Source organism: Papilio machaon, chromosome 3, assembly GCF_912999745.1.
Source record: "Papilio machaon chromosome 3, ilPapMach1.1, whole genome shotgun sequence".
NCBI lineage: Eukaryota > Metazoa > Arthropoda > Insecta > Lepidoptera > Papilionidae > Papilio > Papilio machaon.
In genome coordinates, this window is record NC_059988.1 from 7,481,487 (window position 1) to 7,492,513 (window position 11,027).

An 11,027-nucleotide genomic window follows, 5' to 3' on the forward strand; every position below is an offset into this window, starting at 1 on the left:
TGTAAAGCGCCTGAAGTAATTTATGAGCAATATTTTCATAATAATAAATTATCGAATTTTTAAGCGATTTAAGTGCCAAAATTGGTTACCGTTTATGAATTCTTACAAATATATAAGCTGTAGAGCAAGTCTTTGCTGGCTTATAATTATCTCTGACAGTGTTACGGTTTCCACTATCGTAACATCTGTTTTATAACATTGTTGCAAGGTAATCTTCAGCCCATTTTCTGAAAACGAGTACAAATTACATCATGTCCATACCATTTTCGCTTACATGTCCGCGATTCTACCTACAGTTCCGCAGCAGTCACTAGGGCTTTAAAATTTATTTTAATTTTTAATTAACATGTGTCAATTTTTCTGATATGTAATTGTATAACAACAAATAAATTATTATGATCTTAAAAAATAATAAAACAAATATTCTCATAATTAAAATCTTTAATAGTTATACTTATTACACAACTCCCCAAACTTCCTCAAATGCTGTACACAGTTTTGCACATGTTAAGGCAGCTGATAATGGATAATTACTTATTGATATAACATCTTCAGAATAATCTACTTCCACTTTGCCATGTGCCATGGCACCAATTATAAGTACTATTGGCTCCTCTTTTGGTACTAAATCTCTACACGTTTGTACCATTTTGGAGCTAAATGACATTGTTATTTTTCTTACCCCTACAGGTAAGTGTGATGTTATAGGATTCTTTATAACTTTTAATAATTTCATAGGTCCATCAGATGCTCTTATTGCAAATTTATGAAGAAGTTGAACTGAAATTAAAACAAAACATTAAATTAAATTGCAATGTATCATTTAACAACTGAGTACAAAAATACAAAGTCAAAATTAACTTGTTATTCAGAATAAAAATAAATTGTTAAATCAACAACTAATTTCAGGATACTCACCCATTAATCCGGCAAATCTTTTAAAAGTCCTTGGTATCCTAGTCTGTGGATTGATTTCAATCAGTACATTTTTTTCTGTGTGAATATAAACTTGCAATAGACCAGCTCTGTTTAAAGGCGAGTCCATCAACATCAATAATGACTGATGAGTGATGTCTGGCCGGCATGACCCAGGATCTCTGTCGTTTCTACGCAATATACCAGCATGATCATCACAGTTCAGAAGCTCAAAACTGTTACCATTCTAAAATATAAATTTTAAAATGTTTTAAATATAGAAATTTATACGAGAAATTAATAACAAACAAAATAAATTAAACGCAAAATAAAATTAAAACTTTATCTTCACCTTAACAGTTTCAAGCTGAGCATTCTCTAATATTACAATTAAACGCTTTTCCTGCTTCTTTATATGTGATGTCACTAAATGTTTAGGTATAGGATCATACTCAAAGTCATCTTTATCGGCTGCCAACTTCCTTTTCTTCCCCATTTTTGAAATCTAATTTACAGGCACGTTTTACAAGGTCGAAGTTAGATAACTTGAAGTCGTACTAAGTGAAATATGCTTTTAGTTATATTTTCCGTTAACCCCTTGTCAATTTTTCGAAAAAGCTTAACAATATCATAACAGATTTATATTTTCCAGCACATATTCCATATAAAAACAAAACTTTAAAATCCCACGTGCTTGAATTTGATGGTTTTTGACATTGACAGCTAACGAGTGTCAACTTTACTTTCATAAAGCTAAACTTTTATATGGTAAGAAATCTTTGTTCTTTAAATTAACCACATTATTAAATGTCCATTAGGACTAAATGTGCTATTCACAAAATGTTGTTATTGCTTTTTCAGATAAATTAATAATAATAAAAAATCTTTGATTGTTTTTTGGGCTCATCTTTTATAAAGAGTGTAAAAGAATCTGAAGTGTCAAAGACTTGTTTATTGACAATTGTTTAGTCTTTGATATCAGCTGTTTCCTGATTTGCAAAACATTGCAAAAAGATCAATAATAATCGATATTAAAAAGCTCTAAAGTGTTGCAAAAACAAAACCTAACGTATATTTTAACATATAGATACCTTGGTATTAAACTATGGCAAACGATAGAGAGGTTCTTCGTGAAATATGGGATGGAAAATTGCCCATTTGTTTTCAATTGGACCAAGAGGAAATAATGGAAATACAACAACCAGACCCTTTTTATGTGATGGTTCCCAGGCTTAGTTACTTCCCTTTAGTAACTGATAAAGTAAGTTGGTGTCCAAATTACTGTTTTAACAGCTCGATGTACTAATAAAATGTTAGCAAATTATAAAGACTTGTATTGAATTCATGCATTACATTTAGTTCATTCATTAATTTTGTACAGATGAAGAGGCACTTCCTTCGTTACATTTCTCAAGAAAATGCAGACAATGAAATGTGGCTTGATTATAATGGACAACCACTGAAGTGGCATTATCCTATTGGGTTCCTGTATGACCTTTATTGTGGCAGTGATCCACAATTGCCTTGGACATTGACTGTACATTTTACAAAATTTCCAGAGAGCATACTCCTCCGATGTCCGAATAAGTATGATCTAAATTAAATGCAACTTATATACTTAAGTCAATTTTTTTTTTAATTCAATAGTTATATTGTGATACTTATGATTTGTTGCCATATTTTTCAATATTTTAATTTTTATACCTCTGTTGATATGACTTCATTTTTATATTTGAAAATCATGTACTAGAAACTATAATATCATATCTTCAATATCATTTCTTGTTTTCAGAGATGTTGTTGAAGCACACTTTATGTCAACAATCAAGGAAGCAGATGTACTCAAACATAGAGGACAAGTGATGTCTACAATGCAAAAAAAGGATCACAATCAATTATGGTTAGGATTACAAAATGGTAAAACATTCTCTTAACATGATCAGTACCCGACTCGCCTCAGGAGTTCAAATTGATATATAGCAATTGTGGCATTAAATGTGTTAATGATGTATAATCTCTGTTATATCTGGTTTTAGATAAATTTGATCAATTTTGGGCAATCAACAGAAGGTTAATGGAATCACATGGAGAAAATGAAGGATTTAAACATGTTCCTATACGGGTTTATTCTGATGATGGCACATGTAATCAGCGTTTAGTGAGCCCAAAAAACAATGACGGCAGTAGGAAAGTTCTGCAGCAATTAATATCGGAATTGTTTCCAGAAAAAAGTGAAGGTGTGCCTCAATTTTTTATTCATTGTCAAAAATTAAGATTCAAATCAGCTAAAGATAATAATATTGGATTCTAAATAAACAAATATATGCCAAAATTATCAAGGACAAAAACAAATCTATTTCCGAAATTCTCATGTCTAATTTTTTTTATTTTCTTTCAGTTAATTTGAGGACACACGGAATAATGATTCCACCAGACACACCACTGCAGTGGCTTTCGGAACATATGAGCTATCCTGATAATTTTCTTCATTTATGTGTTTGTTAAATACATAAAGCATTCAATATTTATTTAAAAAAATTGTATCTGGAACTAATGAGATAAGAGGAATTTTAAATGCAACTTGCATAAAGTTCTTAAAGATTCAGCAAGCTTCGGGCAAGGCATTTTATAATAACTTAATATTTTTATATTTTTTATTAGAAGTATAACCCATATGAGACTAAGAACTTAATGTACTATATTAGCTTTTTAAATATATTTGATCTTTTGCAGTTAAAATCAATAACAAATCCATTTAAGGCAACTTCAGTCCACTTCCTAAGGTCAGAAGTTTATTATTCGTTTTTGTGAAACATAAATTAGTGGATCCTATGTGTAAGGGCCAAAGCAACAATTTGATGATTTATAACTTTTTTGTGTTAAAAGCTACCTCTTAGTTTAGTTGCAGGTGTAACTGTTATTTTTTTTCTGAAGTAAAAGAACCTAATCTGCCTATTTTCCATTATGGTTGAAACTTTGAGAGCCTCTCCTGAAAAGTTGTCAGTTTACACATTGGCCCTTATTCATAGGAGCAATCGAAATATTCTTCTGTATTATTTTGCCAAAAAACATGTGTTATCAAACAATGGAAAGTAAATATCAGTATTCATTAAAGAATTGGTTAAATAAAATAAAAAATATAGTAGATATTCTTTTATTTCTAACAATATTTACATTTTTTTTTTTCGTTTAAACAAGTTAACGTTACACTAAGATATAAGCTCCTGGGTGCAGCTTGCATTATTTATTAAATAAAAAAATGAAAGCTATCAATGTGAAAATTACATATTTACATTGAATAAATTTTTATTAGTGTTAAAAAATGCCATAATGAGATATTTCGTTCATTTTTTGTAATGGCAACAAAATGTAATGGTATAATTTTATTTGCATTTAAATAATATGAAGCATTTCCTAAAAATCTTCCCTGTAAGCTTTGTAAAGTATAAAAAAGGACTTAGCTTGTAAAAGCTGGAATAAATATCTCACAAATTAATTAGAACTTTTTTTTACCTGTATTTAACAACCTATTATTTACAATAAAAAAGAAAAGTATTTTGTGATTTATATACATGCTGATTATAATGAACATTGATAATTTTTATCAGGACATAATAAGCGTCATATTTAATAAAATTCCAAAAAAACTTAAGGAATAAAATGATACAATGTTCTAAATCTACAAATCTTTAAATTTGAACATTTTTATGTTTTTTAAAAAACTTGTGATGAACCACAGAATCACAATAAATATTAAAACGACGAGAGTTAAATTGAGTAAAACTGACTCACTAAATATAATTTTTTTCGCAATGTATAAAACTGATTTTTTTTGTTAATATTCTACAATTATTACGAATAAAAAATCAAGATTTGGTCAGACTTAATTACGCTCTTTAAATATTGGAGTTCAGAAAATGGTTGTATTTACAAGTTCTTTATATAAATAGACTAATTTAAAAAGGTGTTATCAGAAAACAAATAAAAAAATTACATCTTAACATTAGCTTTTAGCTGAGCTTTATCCATTAGCTTAAAGCTTTCATTTCTGTAAAACTATATCACAAAAGTGCTAACAATAATTTTATAATTCATCTTTTGGTTTATACTTTTGTATCACATAAGGAATGTGTTTTACAAATCGTTTACATCCATTATTGGCAAATATGGGCTGATCTTCACTGGGTCCGTATGTTATAATTGATAGAGCATCTCTGCAAAGATTTTAAGTATTGAATATAAAAATATTTATATCCTTTGATTTTTTTGTATGAAATTAAACTCATGCGGCAAGATGGTGGTGATGAATGTGTCTCTTAGTAACTTTAAATTTTTATGTATAATATGCACTTTTACAGCCTGTACAATTATCTTATTATAGTATAGTTCATTTATATAATGATTGAATAACTTACAACATCATTTCTTCGGTGGGCTGTAATACGCCAAGGGCTCGGAATTCCGCTAAGGCACACATTTCCACATGATGCTGTTCCAGAGGCAAGAATGGTATGTAGTGATCTATTAAGTGCTGAGCTATTGTAGATGACTTTTCAAAACCACCTAAATTTAGACAACAAAACATTAAATTATTAGTTGAATTATGTTTTTCGATGAGTTTTGATGAAAAGGAACAATAACTTACACTTTGTTAAAATGTAAAATTGTTCATAATTAATGAACATAATAGATTTACCTGTGTAATATGATGTACGCCTTATTATAGGTTCGAAATGGTGGAACTCTACTTCATTTCTTTTTATTCCTTTGTCATATAGCTCTAACAAATTTGTAGCTATTTGTGGCCCTCCAATATTAGATATAAAAATGAATATACTGTTCCTGTAATAAGTGTGTGGTGTTATAATAAAAATGTGCCTCCATAAAAAAATATTTTAATGAATTATAATAAAAATTTATCATTCGATAATATTCCAAATAAAACCATTTACCTGTAATCTATTCCATCAACAGCATGATGATGATCTAGCATCGGCTTTATAGTATCCAAAATTGTTGGACACATGTCATGAATCTCATCAAATATTATTAATGATGTAGGACAACTACTTACTATCATATTAATAGTTGCCATCAATTCTTTCTGGAAATAGTAGAAGAGGCCTGATAAGTCTTTTAGTGTTCTCTACCACCGATGTTAAAAACCTTTGTTGGGATTTTATATGACTTACTTTAGATTTTTCCATATCACTGCAGTCAAAATCTTTCTTACCCATGAACATCTTTACAAAACGACTCTGCATGCCTTTAGCATAAATTGCATCTGCTATCATAGATGCGGCATAGTTTTTTCCAACGCCAGACCAGCCATGTAAACTTATAACAAGAGCTTTCTTGTTTTGTCGATTTACATCTTTTATAGATTCCTTATGAGCTACTAAAATATTAACCAACTCATTCACAAGTGGTTGGCCAAACATCTTTTGAGAGAGAGACACTTTTAATCCTGTAAAAAAGTAATAGAATTTCAGCAGAGAATGGAACATTAAAATACATATTAAGAAGTAAACTTACTGCTTAAATTATATGGTACATGTTTATCATTGCAACATTCCACATAACGACAGTAGGTATAATCTTTCATCGTATTCCATCCGAACAAACCGCCGCCAAGTACGACACCGCCGAGAATACTTGCAGTTATAAATTCAGTAACAACATAGTTAATATTTAATACTAATAATAAAATATAAAAAAGAAAGAATCTTAACTTGAAATAAAGCATTATTATATTTGTACTAAAAAAGTATTATATATTTCAACCAATTATTTTAAAGGATTTTTTTTTTATTTACTCAACAGTATTTCTCTTCCTATATGTTTGTTAATATAATTGAAAAGATTTTATTTCGATAGCCCAAGCCCAATAACAATTTTAAAATGACATTGCGAATAGGTTAGCCTTTCGTCAAACTTCAAAAGAATACAAATCAAAGAGTATAAATTCGGTCTTGGAGACTATGTTCACGATTTACATGTTTCCATTCCTGCAAACCAGTAGCGACCGATGTCTGTGCTGACAAACAAACTGGAAAACGTAAACACACTAGATCCTGTGACTAATCAGTCCAGAACAGGAATGGCAGCCAACTTTAATTTTAATAATGCCTACTCAGTCTGCAGGTAAGAAAAGTTGCTGCGATAATTAGCGGAGCAAATTTAAACATGTAGATGCTATGCTAGGACTGAGCGAATAGATAACTTGCGACGCAAGGATACAATATTACTTTCGAAAACATATATTTGCTTTCCTAAAAGTCACTGCTTGAAAATTGAATTGAATTATATTTGCTTTGTGGACAAAGAGGCTTACTTAGAGCCTAGCACGAATATTTGTGACAAGCGTCTTCGTCACGTCAATTATCTCAAAATTAGTACGAGCTTTTTGGTGTACGCCCGATAGGAGCGCAAATTTTAATACAAATTTGTCGTTGATGATACGATGGCGCTTGTCACAAATATTCGAGCAAGTCCCACAATGATTTTGACGATTCGACAGAAATTACTAGACTGGAATCGTGTAATCAGTATTGTTTATGTAAACACTATGAACAGTATGATTAGTTTGATAATTCACTAGAGCTGTAAACCGTTTTTAAACCTCCGTGAAGTTGGCCCCCTCACTTTAATTTTTTTAACTTTTTTTTACGCAAATCGTTTGAGAATCGTTTGAGAGGGTTTGAGAGAAAAGAAATATCGTTTGAGAGTTCCTACTTTCTCCGTAAAAACAATTTCAAATTCTAGTGTGAAGTTGGCCCCCTCACTTTACTTTTTTTTATTTTTTTCAATGCGAATCGTTAGAGAGTCGTTTGAGAGACATTAAGAGAAAAGAAATATCGTTTGAGAGTTTTTACTTTTTTTGTAATAAATATTTTAATTCTGGGCATCGAAAGTTACAAATCGATTTTCCTTTTTTTCCGAATTAAATATGGCAATCATGCACTTGGACGTTTCAAATTTATTGTGTAGGTAGAGAATGGTAAGAGAGTGATTGAGAGAAAAGAGAAATCGTTTGAGAGTTAATACTTTTTCTGAAATATATATTTCAATGTCGGAATCGAAAGTAACAAATCGATTTTCCTTTTTTCCGAATAAAATATAGCAATCATGCACTCAGACGATTCAAATTTATGGTGTAGGTAGAGAATGGTAATAGAGTGATTGAGAGAAAAGAGAAATCGTTTGAGAGTTAATGCTTTTTCTGAAATATATATTTCAATGTCGGAATCGAAAGTTACAAATCGATTTTTCTTTTATTACGATTTAAATATGGCAATCATGCACTAAGACGTTTCAAATTTATTGTGTAGTTAGAAAATGCTTAGAGAGTGATTGAGAGAAAAGAGAAATCGTTTGAGAGTTAATACTTTTTCTGAAAAATATATTTCAATGTCGGAATCGAAAGTTACCAATCGATTTTCCTTTTTTTCCGAAAAAATTATGGCAATCATGCACTTAGACGATTCAAATTTATGGTGTAGGTAGAGAATGGTAATAGAGTGATTGAGAGAAAACAGAAATCGTTTGAGAGTTAATACTTTTTCTGAAATATATATTTCAATGTCGGAATCGAAAGTTACTAATCGATTTTCCTTTTATTTAGAATTAAATATGGCAATCATGCACTAAGACGTTTCAAATTTATTGTGTAGGTAGAGAATGGTAAGAGAGTGATTGAGAGAAAAGAGAAATCGTTTGAGAGTTAATATTTTTTCTGAAATAAATGTTTCAATTTCGGAATCGAAATTAACAAATCGATTGTCCTTTCTTCCGAATTAAATATGACAATCATCCACTTAGAGGATTCAATTTTATTTTGTAGGTAGAGAATGCTTATAGAGAAATTAAAAAAAACAGAAATCGTTTGAGAGTTAATACTTTTTCTGAAAAAAATATTTCACTGTCGGAATCGAAAGCTACAAATCGATTTTCCTTTTTTTCCGAAATAATTATGGCAATCATGCACTTAGACGTTTCAAATTTATTGTGTAGGTAGAGAATGATTAGGCAGTGATTGAGAGAAAAGAGAAATCGTTTGAGAGTTAATACTTTTTCTGAAATATATATTTCAATGTCGGAATCGAAAGTTACAAATCGATTTTCCTTTTATTTCGAATTAAATATGGCAATAATGCACTAAGACGTTTCAAATTTATTGTGTAGGTAGAGAATGGTAAGAGAGTGATTGAGAGAAAAGAGAAATCGTTTGAGAGTTAATACTTTTTCTGAAATAAATGTTTCAATTTCGGAATCGAAATTAACAAATCGATTGTCCTTTCTTCCGAATTAAATATGGCAATCGTCCACTTAGAGGATTCAATTTTATTTTGTAGGTAGAGAATGCTTACAGAGTAATTAAAAAAACAGAAATCGTTTGAGAGTTAATACTTTTTCTGAAAAAAATATTTCACTGTCGGAATCGAAAGCTACAAATCGATTTTCCGTTTTTTCGAATTAAATATGGGAATCATGAGGATAAACGATACAAATTTATTGTATAGGTAAAGAATGATTAGGCAGTGATTGAGAGAAAAGAGAAATCGTTTGAGAGTAGATACTTTTCCTGAAATAAATATTTAAATTTTTGAGATTTGTAAGTTTTTGAAAATCGATTTGTTGCTTACGATTCCGAAATTGAAATATTTATTTCAGAAAAAGTATCTACTCTCAAACGATTTCTCTTTTCTCTCAATCACTGCCTAATCATTCTTTACCTATACAAAAAATTTGAAACGTCTTAATGCATGATTGCCATAATTATTTCGGAAAAAAGGAAAATCGATTAGTAACTTTCGATTCCGACATTGAAATATATATTTCAGAAAAAGTATTAACTCTCAAACGATTTCTCTTTTCTCTCAATCACTCTCTTACCATTCTCTACCTACACAATAAATTTGAAACGTCCAAGTGCATGATTGCCATATTTAATTCGGAAAAAAAGGAAAATCGATTTGTAACTTTCGATGCCCAGAATTAAAATATTTATTACAGAAAAAGTAAAAACTCTCAAACGATATTTCTTTTCTCTTAATGTCTCTCAAACGACTCTCTAACGATTCGCATTGAAAAAAATAAAAAAAAGTAAAGTGAGGGGGCCAACTTCACACTAGAATTTGAAATTGTTTTTACGGAGAAAGTAGGAACTCTCAAACGATATTTCTTTTCTCTCAAACCCTCTCAAACGATTCTCAAACGATTTGCGTAAAAAAAAGTTAAAAAAATTAAAGTGAGGGGGCCAACTTCACGGAGGTGTTTTTAAATCTTTCGACTTTCGATGATTGTTCTCATAGAACAATCTCATTGCAATGATTATTCTTTTCAAATTACAATATAAATTAAATTGGTTCTTTCTATTCCTATTTTATTATTTAAAACTATTAAAGTCCGTATTTAAGGATTTATTTTAATCAAAATTAATATTATAAGAAAAGTTAGAAAAACAATGACACTTGACATAACTAATAAAAAATATAGTGACATATGACATATCTAGTAAATAAAAACTCTATGATGTAGTTAAAAATCTTCAACCAGTGTCTTTAACAAAAACTACATTAAGAAATAAAACATACAGAAATTCGAAATTGAGGTGGTGTAGTTAATTAGTATACATTGAAAAAAAAAAGAAAACGATGTCTGGCGATGGAAATATAAAAGAACTAGTTGAATGCAAAACGGTTAACGGTTAATTTATCTAGTTCGTTGAATTAATGCCCATCCTTATTTGTGTTTTCTTTATTTTTTTTTTCTTTATTTGATGTCACTTGTCAGCCGAAAGAATATATATAAAATCTAAACTAATTGTAACATACATAAACATAAATCGAATTATTTGTAGAAGTGCAAAGAATAGTATTTGAACAAACTAGACGTACCGGGACATACCGGTACCACCAACTACAAAATGTCAAAACAATTTAAAGTCGAATCAGGGATACAGTTATTGGCGAGACTTTTGAAAAAACCGGGTATTGAAAATGTTTATCCAATATTATTTGAAAATGGACCACAGCAAGGGGATGTCATTGAAATATTTAGTGACGCAAATATCTCCAGTCTCCTCTCCGATATAATATGTCAGTCGTTAC

The 11,027-nt window shown here is 29.9% G+C and overlaps 3 protein-coding genes across 3 annotated transcripts; 1 reads left to right on the top strand and 2 right to left on the bottom strand.

Annotated features, from left to right (window-relative positions):
- Window positions 1-431: 431 nt before the first annotated feature.
- Window positions 432-1,629, bottom strand: LOC106719614 (ribosomal RNA small subunit methyltransferase NEP1). The gene is made up of 3 exons (XM_014513989.2): window positions 1,268-1,629; window positions 919-1,162; window positions 432-780 (listed from the first exon to the last, which is right to left on the bottom strand). The coding sequence occupies exons 1-3, from the start codon at window positions 1,409-1,411 to the stop codon at window positions 458-460; spliced, it is 711 nt and encodes a 236-aa protein (XP_014369475.2). The 5' UTR covers window positions 1,412-1,629; the 3' UTR covers window positions 432-457.
- Window positions 1,630-1,900: 271 nt separating this feature from the next.
- On the top strand, window positions 1,901-4,008 carry LOC106719613 (autophagy protein 5). Its single transcript, XM_014513988.2, has 5 exons — window positions 1,901-2,176; window positions 2,297-2,502; window positions 2,708-2,832; window positions 2,952-3,152; window positions 3,314-4,008. Exons 1-5 carry the CDS (start codon window positions 2,021-2,023, stop codon window positions 3,418-3,420), a joined length of 795 nt encoding a protein of 264 aa, XP_014369474.2. The 5' UTR covers window positions 1,901-2,020; the 3' UTR covers window positions 3,421-4,008.
- Window positions 4,009-4,887: 879 nt separating this feature from the next.
- LOC106719623 (torsin-1B) lies at window positions 4,888-6,640 on the bottom strand (the record flags this gene model as incomplete). Its single annotated transcript, XM_014513997.2, has 6 exons — window positions 4,888-5,129; window positions 5,331-5,478; window positions 5,612-5,757; window positions 5,868-6,019; window positions 6,108-6,382; window positions 6,451-6,640. Coding segments are annotated over 6 exons (1,041 nt in total), but the record flags the coding sequence as incomplete, so codon positions are not given.
- Between the last annotated feature and the right edge of the window lie 4,387 nt (window positions 6,641-11,027).